A 13,033-nucleotide genomic window follows, 5' to 3' on the forward strand; every position below is an offset into this window, starting at 1 on the left:
TCCTGCCGGTCACTGCCCCCTCCTGCCCCGGGGAGGGTGGCCCATGCGGCTTAACCCTATACGAGATGGTGGAGAATCTCCATGGGACTGGTGGGACCTGGGGGAGGATGGTCACCACGGGGTCTTTGGGGATGGTCACTCTGAGGTCCTTGGGGACAGTCACCCCAGGTCCTTGGGGACAGTGACCCCCGGGTCCTTGGAGATGGTCAGCCTGTGATTAGAGGATGGTCACCCCTGTGTCTTTGATGATGGTCACCCTGGAGTCCTTGGGGACTGCCACCCGGCATCCTCAGCCCCGTTCCTTGGGCATGGGTGCCATCTGGTGTCCCCTGCCCCGTCCCTGTGGTGCAGGTGCCACCTGGTGTCCTCTGTCACCGCAGGTGTTGGCCAAGGCACTGCCGCAGACAGTGGGGAAGCGGTTTGTCTCCGTGACGGCGCGGGTGGCCCCGGTGACCCTGGAGAAGGGGCGGCCAAAAAAGTGCTGCTGGTGTCACTCCACAGTGGCCACATCTTTGTGCAGACCGACAAGCCCATCTACACCCCCGGCTCCACTGGTGTGTCCTTGGGGTGCTGGGTCTTGCCATGGCACGTTGGGGAGCTGGTGGCACCTTGGGGTGTTGGGTCCCCTTCACAGCACTTTGGGGTGCTGGTGTGACCTTGGGGTGCTGGGGTCCAGCACGCATTTGGGGGCGTCCCCCTGGCATCTCCACTGGGACCCAGCACTCATTTTGGGGTCTAGCACCCATTTCTGGATGTCCCCACACTATCCCTGCTCACCTTGTCCCCTGTGTCCCCTCCCAGTGCTCTGCCGCCTCTTTGCTCTGGGCCACCTCATGGAGCCAGCGCACAAGACGGTGATCGTGGAGATCAAGGTGGGTGCCCGCTGGGGACACAGGGACATGGGGACACAGCCACCCATGCCACCATCCCCAACCACTCCATGTTCCTTCAGACACCTGATAATGTCATCATCAAGCAAGTACCTGTGTCCTCGCCAAAGAAGACCGGCATCTTCTCCCTCAACCACAACCTGCCCGAGGTCGTCAGGTGGGTGCCACCTCCCAGGCTGGCCCGGGGACATCCGTAGCCCTGGGCTTGTCCCCTCACCCTGTCCCCCGCCTTTTCCAGCCTGGGGATGTGGACAATAATGGCCAAATTCGAAGACTCACCAGAACAGGTCTTCAGCACCCAATTTGAAGTCAAGGAGTATGGTAAGGTGGGGTGGGGGCCCCCAGGCACCTGGGTCCCTTGTGCGTGTCCTGGATGCCTGGGTCCATTGGGTGTCCGCCCCGCAGTGCTGCCAAGCTTTGAGGTGGTTCTGGAGCCGGAGGAGAAGTTCCTCTACATTGACCGGAAGGAGGATTTCCGAGTGTCCATCACGGCCAGGTGGGATGGGGACCCCAAAACTGCTCATTTTGGGGGTCAAGCCCCCATGGGCAATGGTGTGGGGTGACATTCCTGCCCCGCTCCTGCGCAAAGTCCCCAGGGATGAGGGGGTGGCACAGATGCAAGGTGACAGGCTTGAGGGTGATGGGGATGTGGGGAAATGGGATGATGGGGACAGGGGGTGAGGAGGACACAGGGCGATGGTGATGGAGGTGGCAGGGCGTGATGGGATGACAGGGGGACATGGGCATGTGGAGTGGCAGGGACAGGGTGATGAGGACATGGGGCGACGGGGTGACAGGGTTGCATGACAAGAGGATGTGGGGACATGGGGTGACAGTGGTGTGGATGTGACGGGGACATGGGGACAGGGGTTGATGGGGACAGTGGTGGCTTGTCCACAGGTACCTGTACGGGAAGCGCCTGCAGGGGACAGCCTTCGTCCTCTTTGGCGTTATGGTGGACGACGAGAAGAAGGGCATCCCCCAGTCCCTGCGGCGCATCCAGGTGACCCTGTCCTTGTCCCTGTCCCCATCCCTTGTCCCTATTCCAGTTCCCTCTTGAGCTCTGTCCCTTGCTGAGCCCTGTCTCCCCCATCTTCATCCCTGTCCCCATCCCTGTCTCATACTGAGCTCTGCCATCCCCTCTCCCCATTCCCGTCCCTGTCCCCATCCTGGTCCCCATGGCTGTCCCCTGTCCCACTAACTCCATGCCACAGGTGACCGACGGGGATGGGGAAGCCGTGCTGCCCATGGCCATGCTGCGGCAGCGATTCGCCAACCCCCAGGAGCTGGTGGGACATTCACTCTACGTCTCCGTCACCGTACTCACCGAGTCAGGTGCGCAGGGGCATCACAGGGAACACAGGGGACTTGGGGGGGTAGGGACAGCAGGGTCGTGTAAGGCTACAGGCCGTATGTCTCTGTCACAGTCTTCAACAAGTTGAGTAGGTGGGGGAACACCTGGGGACATGCGGGGACACAGGGGGATGGGGACAGCAGTGACACTCGGGGCTGGGGATGTGCGGGGTTGGGGACAGCAAAGGACAGGGAGACACGGGGTTGGGGACAGCAAGGATGAGGACAGGAAGGGTTGGGGACAGGGAGGATGGGGACAACTAGGGCCACCCAAGGTCAGACAGGGCTGTCCCTGAGGGGGACTGGGAGTCCTGTCCCGGCACCGGATGACACGGCCATTCTCGTGGCCACTGCAGGCAGTGACATGGTGGAGGCACAGCGCAGTGGCATCCGCATCGTGACGTCCCCATACACCATCCACTTCACCCACACCCCCAAGTTCTTCAAGCCAGGGATGCCCTTCGATCTGATGGTAATGGCATCTGGGGACAGGGATGGGGACGGCGGTGGCATTGACCCAGGACCCCCATGGTACCAGGGTCCCCAGCATCGGGATGGGGATGGGGCAAGCCTGGGGGTTTGTGGGTGGAGGAGACTTGGGGACCAGGGTCTGTCCCCAGGTCATATCACTGTGTCACCTGGAGAGGGCCTGGGGACCGTGGTCTGTCCTTGTGCCACCTGGATGGCACCATGCGACATGTCCCTCATGCCATGTCCCCATATAATGTCCTCATGTCACACCGCATCCCCTGCAGGTCTACGTCACTAACCCAGACGAGTCCCCGGCTCCACGTGTCACCGTCAAGGCTGATGGCTTCCAGGGTCTCGTCTCCACCCAGCGTGATGGCACGGCCAAGCTGGCCCTCAACATGCCGGCCAACAAGGAAACCGTCCTCATCACTGTGAGTGGGGATAGGTACCAGGGTGGCCTTGGAACTGGGGTGGCCAAGGTGGCTGGGGACAGGGGTGGTTGAAGTGACCTGGGGGTTGGGATTGCTGAGACAACCAACGTGGCTGAGATGTCCAGGGTGACCAAGGACGATGGCCAGCATGGTCACCATTGACCAAGGGCCAGGACAGCAGGATTGGAGGACCAGGATGACCTAGACATCCCTGGTGGCCAAGGGTCAGGGCCACCCCGGTCATCATTGACCAAGGACCAGGATGGCCAAGGTCTGGGGGACCAGCATGGCTGAGATGACTGTGGTGATCAAGATGTCCAGAGTGACCAAGGACCAGGGCTATCCTGGGCACTGTTGACCAAGGAGCAGGATGGCTGGTGTCAGGGGGACCATGGCCGCCAACACAATTGGGTTGACCAAGACATCTAGGGTTATCAAGGACCAGGATGGCCAGCGTCAAGGAGACTGGTGGAGATGTCCATAGTGGCCAAGTTGTCCATGGTGGCCTGCAGCCAAGGTCAACGTGGTTCACCAGTGACCAAGAACCAGGACGGCCAAGATAAGGGGGACAGGAGTGGCCAAGATGTTCAGGGTAGCCAAGGGCCAGGAGGGCCAATGTCAGGGGGACCAAGATGGTTGAGTCGCCTAGAGTGGCCAAGACATCCAAGGTAGCAGAGATGATCAGGTTGACCAAAGAGATGATCACCATTGACCAAGGACGAGGGCAGCAGGGGTCAGGGAGACCAGGACAGCCAAAACCTCTATGGTGGCCAAGACCTCCATGCTGACCCCCGCCCAGGTCTACGCCTCTCCCTGTTGACCAAGTGCCGCTGTGTCCTCTGTGTTGCAGGTGCGGACGGACCAGCCGGGGCTGCCTGCCGACCGCCAGGCCTCACGGCAGATGACTGCCGAAGCTTACCGCAGTCAGGGTGGTTCCGGCAACTTCCTCCACCTGGACGTGGGGGCCACTGAGCTGCAGCCTGGTGACAACCTCGCCGTGAACTTCCACCTCAAGAGCAACAGCAACGCTGTCCGTGACTCCGTCCCGCACTTCACCTACCTGGTGAGCGCGCTTGGCCTCTGCCAACCAACTGCCCCCCATCTTGGGGACCTAGGTGTCCAGGTGCCCACCAACCCTGCCTTTCCTTGCCCACTACAGATCATGAGCAAGGGACGCATCATCCACGTGGGGCGACAGCAGCACGAGGCTGGCCAGAGCCTGGTCACCATGTCACTGCCAGTGACGGCCGAGCTCATCCCCTCCTTCCGCGTCGTAGCCTACTACTATGTGATGCCCGGCGAGATTGTCGCCGACTCCATCTGGGTTGATGTCAAGGACACTTGCATGGGCACCGTGAGTGTGTCCCCACTGTCCCAGTGGCTGGTGGCCATTGGCTGGGCCTTGGAGGTGGCTTGAGTGACGCTTGAGGTGGCCCTTGAGGGGCCTGGGGGGCCCTTGGAAAGGCTTGGGTGGTCTTTGAGGGGCTTGGGTGGCCCATGATGGGGATTGGGTGTCACTTAGGTGGGATAGTCCATGAGGGGCTTGGGCATCTCACAGGGGACCTTGGGTGGCCCAGGTGGCCCATTGATGGTCCAGACTTTCCACGGTGGAGGACACAACCACCAGCTACCCCTGGAGGACTCCAACACCCTGTGGGGTTGAGGTACCCCCATGGGGCAGCTCCTGGGGGTGTGGTGAAGGTTTTTTTTGGGCATCCCGTGGACATGACTCCCCCCTCCATGTCCCCGGCAGCTGGTGGTGAAGGGAGCGACGGAGAATGACAACCGGGTGCACGAACCGGGGACACCCATACAGCTGCGCATTGAGGGTGACCACAATGCCCACGTGGGGTTGGTGGCTGTGGACAAGGGCGTCTTCGTCCTCAACAAGAACAAGCTCACCCAGTCCAAGGTGGGTACCCGGGTCCCCGTCCCCACTGTCCCGGGGTGGCGGCATTGGCTGTCATGGCTGTCTCCTGTTGGTCGCAGGTTTGGGACACGGTGGAGAAGAGTGACATCGGCTGTACCCCGGGCAGTGGGAGGGACAACGTGGGTGTCTTTGCTGATGCTGGCCTCAGCCTGGTCACCAACATGAACATCGCCACGCCGCAGCGAGGGGGTAGGGGACATGCTGGGGACTGGGACAACCTGGGATGGCACCTTGGGGATGGGGTAGATGACACCTTGTGGATGGGGCTGTGGCACTTCAAGGATGGGGGAGTGTGACACCTCAGGGATGGGGGATGTGTCCTGTGACCTTTGGGATCTGACAACCGATGTCAAGGGGAGTGACACCTGGCTTGGGGGCTGTGACACTGTGGGGTCCTAACCTGTGTCCTCTCTGTCCCCAGAGGTCCAGTGTCCCCAGCCTGCGAAACGCAAGCGCCGCTCCCTGCAGCTCGTTGAGTACAAAGGCAGCAAAGGTAGGTGGCACTGAGAGTGTCCCATGTCCCCCAGAGCACTGGAATGTCCTGTGCCCCTAGGGACACCAGCTTGTCCCACGTCCCTGAAGATGCCAAAGAGTCCCAGGTCCCTGAGGGACACCAGAGCATCCCATGTCCCAATCAATACCAGTGTCCCACGTCCCTGAGGGACATCAGAGTGTCCCGTGTCCCATATCCCTGGTGATACCACAGCATCCCATATCCCGAAGGACACCAGAGCGTCCCATGTCCCTGATGGCCCTCAGGCCAGGGGCTCTGGGACTGGGTGCCAGTTGGGTGCCTTGGTGCTGGCAGCGGCTGAGTACAAGGACAAGATGCTGCGCAAGTGTTGTGAGGACGGCATGAAGGAAAACCCCATGAGCCACAGCTGCGAGCAGCGGACCAACTACATCCAGGATGGAGAAGCCTGCATCCGGGCTTTCCTCGACTGCTGCAACTACATCAAGGGCATCCACGACCAGAAGCAGCGCGAGCTCCACCTCGAGCTGGCTCGAAGCAAGTGCTAGGCAATGGTGGGGTGATGGCGGGCTTGGTGGTTGGGCAAAGCTTGGGCGAAGCTTAAGTGAAGCTGAAGTGAGGCTTGGGTGAAGGTCAGGTGAACTTCAGGCGTTGCTTGCGCTATCCTTGGGCGATGCTGGGATGAATTTTGGACAATGCTTGGGGGGAAGTTGGGTGATGCCCAGATGATGCTTGGGCAAAACGAGGGTGGTGCTTGGATGATGCTGGAGTGCTTCTGGCTCCACACAGGGGCTGGGCCCCTGAAGCTATGGTCGAGAAGGATGCTGCCATCCCCAGGTGAGGAGGATGAACTCTTCCTGCCTGACGAGGACATCGCCTCACGGACCCTCTTCCCGGAGAGCTGGCTGTGGCGAGTGGAGCCAATGACAGAGCAGCCCAATGAGCTGGGGTGAGCCCTGTGCCCTTGTCCCACTACCCCTCCACCCCATGGCTCAACTTGGGGATCATTACCTCCTCCCTGTCCATCTCTGGACACTGCCTTGCCCAGTCTGGAGACCAGCTATGATCCTCCCCAAGTCCAGACAACGGCCACCTTTGACCCCCTGGTGCTGCCTCAGGACCAGCTATGACACCTTGGTCCAGCTCAGGGGCCAACTACAACCCCCTGGTCTAGTTTGGGGACCAGCTATGCCCCCCCCCCCCCCCTTTTGGTGGCTGCCCCTCCAGTTTGGTGGCTGGTTACACCTCCCTAGCTTGGCTTGGGGCTGGTTATGACCCTCTTGGTCATTCTCATCCTCTCCAGAATCTCCACGAAGACTCTGCCTGTGTACCTAAAGGACTCCATCACCACGTGGGAGGTCCTGGCCATCAGCCTCTCACAGACCAAGGGTACGTGATGGAGTAGGAAGGTGTCCCTGGGGATCAAAGGAATCCCCCAAACCTTGGGGGTGGTCCCCGGGACTTGAAGGGTCCCCTAAAGCCTGGCGGGTTTCCTTGGGTTTTAAGGGATCTCCAAAATCTTAGAGGGGTGCATACCACTGGAGATGTGCCCCAAACTTTGGGGAGATCCCCCAAAGCTTAGTGGCAGCCCTTGGGACTTGAGAGATCTCCTAAGCCTTGGGAGGACTCCATGAGACTTGGAGGATCTCCGAAAGCCTTGTGGATGTCACTGGGACATGAGGGGCCCAGCAAGCCCCTAAGTCTGAACCCCATGTCCCTGGGGGCCACCCCACAGGGCTGTGCGTGGCTGACCCCTATGAGATCACGGTGATGAAGGACTTCTTCATCGACCTGCGCCTGCCCTACTCTGTGGTGAGGAACGAGCAGGTGGAGATCCGTGCCATCCTCTACAACTACTGGACGCAGGAAATCACGGTTGGCAGGGGAACCACGCCCGGGCTTCTGGGGGGGTCTGTAGCCACCTGAACCCCATGACCAACATCTCTGTGCCCTGCAGGTGCGGGTGGAGCTGATGTACAACCCAGCCCTGTGCAGCGCCTCCACCTCCAAGACGCGCTACCAGCAGATCCTCCGCCTGAAAGCCCAGTCATCGTGGGCCGTGCCCTTCGTCATCGTGCCCTTGCAGCTGGGGCTGCATGACATCGAGGTGAAGGCAGCCGTCCGGGGCAAGTTCACGTATGACGGTGTCAAGAAGAAGCTCAAAGTTGTGGTGAGTGGCCATTGCTGCTCATGGCGTCTCCACCACATGGTGCCACCTCCATCCCTGAGATGTCCCCAGCATGGTGTCCCTGTGATATCCCTGTCTCCACTTTCATCCTGGTGGTGGTAGCCAGGGATGAAGGATCGTCCCCCGCCAGGATGCTCAAGTGTGGTCTCCTGGGGGGTCTCCCAGTTTGTCCCATGACCTGGGGGTGCTGGTTTACACTGGGACACCTTTCCTGGACAACCCAGAGAGGTTGGGAAGGGGGGACCCAAAACCAGCCCAACCTTTAGCACTGGACTCTCACCTCTGCAGCCTGAAGGGATGAGGTTGGAGAAGACTGTGACGATAGTTGAGCTGGACCCGAAGACGAAGGGAATCAGTGAGTGGCCCCGGCTGGTCTTGGGGATGTCTCAGCCCCACGGGGATGTCCCACTGAGGGAAGGATCTGGGGCATCTCAGGAGACAAGGGAAGTCCCACTGTAGGTCTGGCACATCTTGGGGGATGAAGGACGTATCACCAAGGGTAGGACTGGGGGATCTTGCGGGAAGAGGGACATCCCCCTGTGGAGCTGGGGCATCTCAGGGAGTGAGAGATGTCCTGCTGTGGGTCTGGGGCATCCCTGGGGACAAGGGACATCCTACTATGGAGCTGGGGCATCTCAAGGGAGAAGGGACATCCTGGTATGGCTCTGGAACATCCTGAGGGACGAGGGACATCCTGCTGCAGATGTGGGGCAGGGCTGGGTCACCTCGGGGGGGGGGACGGGGACATGAAGGATTTGGGGTCACCCATCTCCATCCTGGCCTCCCTGCCCCACAGATGGTGTACAGGAAGAGAAGGTGAAGGCAACAAACCTCTCTGACATTGTCCCCAACACTGAGTCAGAGACCAAAGTCAGCATCCAAGGTGAGAGCAGGGGAAGGGACACACGTGGGGATGAGCTGGGAGGGGGCGGGACACTCCTGGCTTGACGTCTCCCCTTCTTCTGGTCCAGGCAACCCTGTGTCCATCATGGTGGAGAGAGCCATTGACGGGGCCAAGCTAAAGCATCTCATCGTGACGCCATCAGGATGCGGGGAGCAGAACATGATTGGGATGACGCCCACTGTCATTGCCACCTACTACCTGGACAGCACGTTGCAGTGGGAAAGCTTTGGTGTTGACCGCCGCACTGAGGCCATCAACTTGATTAAGAAAGGTAGGAGCATCCCCCAAAAGATGGGAGCATCCCCTGGTTGCACCCCTCTTGGGGTGCAAAATGTCACCATCTTCCAAGGGTGCTGAAGAAACCTGCACCTTTGAAGAAGACACAGGTTGGGTGCTACCAGTTTGGGGATTTCTAGAGCTACTGGTTTGCACTGGAGTGGGTTGGCAGCCTGAAGCTTGGCTGGGTGCTCTTTGCGTTGGCCAACGGCTGGAGGGCATCTGTGGCCTGAAGCCACCCCTGGGTGCTCCTTGTGTGGAGCCATGTGGCCAACCACCATGTCCTCACCAGGTTACACCCAACAACTTGCTTTCCGGAAACCTGACAGCTCCTATGCCGCCTTCAAGGACCGCCCATCAAGCACCTGGTGAGGGTCATGTTGCCACCACCACGCGGGTCTGGGTGACAGGGTTGGACATGACGCTAAGGTCCTCCTGTCCCCAGGTTGACAGCCTACGTGGCCAAAGTCTTTGCCATGGCCATCAAGCTGGTAGACATTGAGCCCGAGGTGGTTTGTGGTGCCGTGAAATGGCTCATCCTGGAGAAGCAGAAGCCAGACGGGATTTTCCAAGAAGATGCTCCTGTCATCCATACGGAGATGCTGGTATGGGGGGTTCCAAACCCTGTCCCTGCTGGTGGCCAAAGCCCTGTTGGCTCGAGGATGGGCTTTTGGAATGAGCTGTGGGGGAAGTACTATATTGGGTGACAGGGACAAGTCTTGGGTGGAGAGAGCTTGCTGTGAAAAACCACGATCCTGAGGTTTTTTCCCTCCATTTTGTCACGCAGGGAGGCTACCAGGGTGCCGAGCCCGAGGTATCACTGACAGCCTTTGTCCTCATCGCGCTGCAGGAGGCCCGGGAGGTCTGCAAGGACCATGTCAACGTGAGCGGCCCACTCCTCAACCCCACATGGGAGAGGGGGGACAACTGGCGCCTGTCACATAGGACAGTGCTTCAAGACGAGGTGCCCAACCCTTGTAGCAGCCACCTGAGAATCTAAACTTATCATCCTTTCTGCCCAGAGCTTGGACGGGAGCATCACCAAAGCCTCCGAATACCTTGCCCGGAGGTACCAGTCGCTGGCCCGACCCTACACGGTGGCCCTGACCTCCTACGCCTTGGCTCTGACGGGGAAACTCAAAAGCGAGAAAGTTCTCATGAAGTTTTCCAAAGGTGACGTCTCACCAGGGGGGAGAAAACTGGGCCGGGGGGGGGGGGGGAAGCTAATTATGGGTTACCTGGTGGTGGGAGAAATCATCCCTAGAGGGTGCTGAGGGACCGATGTCACCCCAGAGGGCAAATCCTGGGAGGAACGCAATGCCCATACCTACAACATCGAGGGGACGTCCTACGCGTTGCTGGCCTTGCTGCAAATGGAGAAGCCAGAGTTGACGCAGCCGGTGGCCCGCTGGCTTGCCCAGCAGAACTACTTCGGTGGTGGCTACGGATCCACTCAGGTGGGCTACAGACTCCCTTGGCACCCATGGGTGCTGTCCTGGCACCCACTGCCATGGGGAAGGAGGACAGGAAGATAGGGGTTGAGGGCTTTGTTGAGGGCTTGAGGGGTCACCTTGTGGCCCTGGGGACTTCAGGGACATGGCTTGTCTCATGAGGGACGCCTCTGGTCCCATGGGACCCCAAAGGCATTGGGGGACCCCTCAGGGTTTGGGGGTCACCTCAGGGCCCTTGGGACCCCCAGGGACATGGCATGTCCTTGGGGAACACCCCTGGTCCCACGGGATCTCAAGGGCTTTGGAAAACCCAAAAGGCCTGTCCCTGGGGGACGCCCTAGCCCCTGGGGACCCCTCCAGACCCTGGGGACCCTCAGGGACACGTCCTGTCCCTGGGAGACATCTCTGCTCCATAAGACACCCAAGGGTATGTTCCAGGTGATATCAGGTGGCCCCAGGACTTGGGGTCACCCTGGGCTCAGGGCCACCCAGGGGGCTTTGGGGATGCTCCAGACGGTGTCCCCAAGCCCTGGTGACACAGGTGTCCCTGCAGGCCACCATCCTGGTATTCCAAGCGTTGGCCAACTACCAGATTTCAACTCCACGGCAGCTTGAGCTCAACCTCGACGTGTCGGTGCTGCTGCCGCGCCGTGCCAGTGCCGTCACCTACCGCATCGAGAACAGAAACGCCCTGGTGGCACGCTCCGCCGAGGTACCGGCACCCTTGTCACCGTTGTCACTGTCACCAGCAGGACCACGAGGATGCAGCACTGCTCGCCCTGCTGTTGCTGTCCATGGGATGTCCCTGTTTCCTCTGTGTCTCTTCATGTCCCAGGACAATCTTGTCCCCTCGCTATGGCCTCGGGTGTCCCTGTCCCTTCCATGTCCCCTGCATGTCCTGTCCCCTCTGTGTCCTTCCAAGCCTTGGGATGTCCCTGCCACGTCCCTTCATGTCCCAGGCTGATCTTGTCCCCTCCCTTGCTGTGACCTGGAATGTCCCTGTCCCCTTCATGTCCCTCCATGTCCTCTGATTTCCTTGTCCCCTCCATGTCCTTCAATGTCCCTGTCCCCTTTGTGTCTTGCAATGCTGTTGTCCCTTCCATGTCCTGGGATGTCCCTGTCCCTTCTACACCCCCTCCATGTTCCCGCATGCCTCCATGGCCTAGGATGCCCCATCCCTTCCATGTCCCTCCCAGGGGATGTCCCTGTCCCTCCCCAACATCCGCTCTCCCCGCAGACCAAGTTGAATGAGGACTTCACGGTGAAAGCTGAGGGCACGGGCAAGGGGACGATGACAGTGGTGACCATCTACAATGCCAAGGTCCCCGACAAGGACAACAAGTGTGACAATTTCGACCTGCGGTTGCACGTGGAGGACGTGAAGACAGGTGAGTCCCCCACATCCCCCCCCTCCATGTCCTCCATGTGTACCCTCCATGGAACCCCATGTCCCCTTTGATGTCACCCATGTCCCCTCATTGTCCCCATGTTGCCCCACAGGCAAGGAACAGGACGGTGTCTTCAGGTCCATCAAGATCACCATCTGCACCAGGTAGGACAGGCTGGGGACATCGGGGACATCAGGGACATTGGAGATAGGGAGGGGAATGGGGCTACTGGGGACAGGGACATCAGGGAAAAGGATGGGGACGCTGGGGACAAACAGGGCTCAGCCCCACCTTGTCCCATAGGGATCCTTGGGAACAGGGACATCAGGGATGGGTATGCTGGGGACAATAGGGCAGTTGGGGACAGGTGGGTGGCCTCAGCCTTGTCCCCACAGGTTCCTGGACAATGTGGATGCCACCATGTCCATCCTCGATGTCTCCATGCTCACTGGCTTCTCGCCTGACCTCCAGGACCTGAAGAGGGTGAGTGCGGGGACATGGGGACACATGGGGGGACCTGGGGGAGACACAGGACCGTGCATCTTTGTGCCATCGTGTCCCACCGTGTCCCCACATCTCCCTAACCCCCATGTGTGTCCCCCATGTCCTTGTGTCCCCACATCCCCATGTGTCCCTGTGTGTCACTGTGTCCCCATATTCCCCTGTGCCACTGCATCCCCGTGTCCCTGCCTTTCCCTCCATGGCCATGTGTCCCCATGTCCCCTGGTGTCACTGTCCCTGCGTCCCCATGTTCCCCTGTGTCCCCACATCTCTGCAAGTCCCCTGCATCCTGCCATGGCCACATGTCCCTGCATGTCCCATGTGGCCAGCATCATTGTGTCCCTGTGTGTCCCTGTGCCCATGCATCCCTGTGTGGTTGCGTGTCCCCACGTGTCCCTGCATGTCCCGCATGCCCAGTGTCACCGTGTCCCTGTCCCCAGCTCACGGAGGGGGTGGACAGGTACATCTCCAAGTATGAGATCGACCAAGCACAGTTGGACCGCAGCAACCTCATCATCTACCTTGACAAGGTGGGGACACGGGGGACGTGGGGTGCATGGGGGACATGGGGATGGGGACAAGATGGGACAGGGATGGGGACATGATGGGACAGGGATGGGGACAGGGACAAGATGGGACAGGGATGGGGACATGATAGGACAGGGATGGGGACATGATGGGACAGGGATGGGGACAGGGACAAGATGGGACAGGGATGGGGACATGATAGGACAGGGATGGGGACAGGGACAAGATGGGACAGGGATGGGGACATGAT

At 60.1% G+C, this 13,033-nt stretch overlaps 1 protein-coding gene across 1 annotated transcript in view; it reads left to right on the forward strand.

The window, feature by feature from the left end:
• C3 (complement component 3) overlaps positions 1-13,033 on the forward strand; it is a 19,528-nt gene that overhangs the window by 4,043 nt on the left and 2,452 nt on the right. Inside the window, 33 exon segments of the mRNA XM_009323963.1 lie at positions 381-461; positions 464-554; positions 802-872; positions 953-1,047; positions 1,129-1,211; positions 1,296-1,386; positions 1,791-1,893; positions 2,105-2,225; positions 2,600-2,715; positions 2,999-3,145; positions 3,996-4,208; positions 4,305-4,499; positions 4,899-5,057; positions 5,135-5,264; positions 5,497-5,568; positions 5,884-6,084; positions 6,385-6,496; positions 6,851-6,936; positions 7,283-7,422; positions 7,505-7,717; positions 8,024-8,090; positions 8,532-8,618; positions 8,707-8,910; positions 9,208-9,283; positions 9,361-9,520; positions 9,703-9,798; positions 9,938-10,088; positions 10,209-10,372; positions 10,920-11,078; positions 11,604-11,754; positions 11,867-11,918; positions 12,150-12,237; positions 12,696-12,785. Of these exon segments, the coding sequence (XP_009322238.1) occupies positions 381-461; positions 464-554; positions 802-872; positions 953-1,047; positions 1,129-1,211; positions 1,296-1,386; positions 1,791-1,893; positions 2,105-2,225; positions 2,600-2,715; positions 2,999-3,145; positions 3,996-4,208; positions 4,305-4,499; positions 4,899-5,057; positions 5,135-5,264; positions 5,497-5,568; positions 5,884-6,084; positions 6,385-6,496; positions 6,851-6,936; positions 7,283-7,422; positions 7,505-7,717; positions 8,024-8,090; positions 8,532-8,618; positions 8,707-8,910; positions 9,208-9,283; positions 9,361-9,520; positions 9,703-9,798; positions 9,938-10,088; positions 10,209-10,372; positions 10,920-11,078; positions 11,604-11,754; positions 11,867-11,918; positions 12,150-12,237; positions 12,696-12,785 (4,065 nt within the window).

This window comes from Pygoscelis adeliae, unplaced genomic scaffold (genome assembly GCF_000699105.1).
Source record: "Pygoscelis adeliae isolate BGI_AS28 unplaced genomic scaffold, ASM69910v1 Scaffold1125, whole genome shotgun sequence".
NCBI classification, from domain to species: domain Eukaryota; kingdom Metazoa; phylum Chordata; class Aves; order Sphenisciformes; family Spheniscidae; genus Pygoscelis; species Pygoscelis adeliae.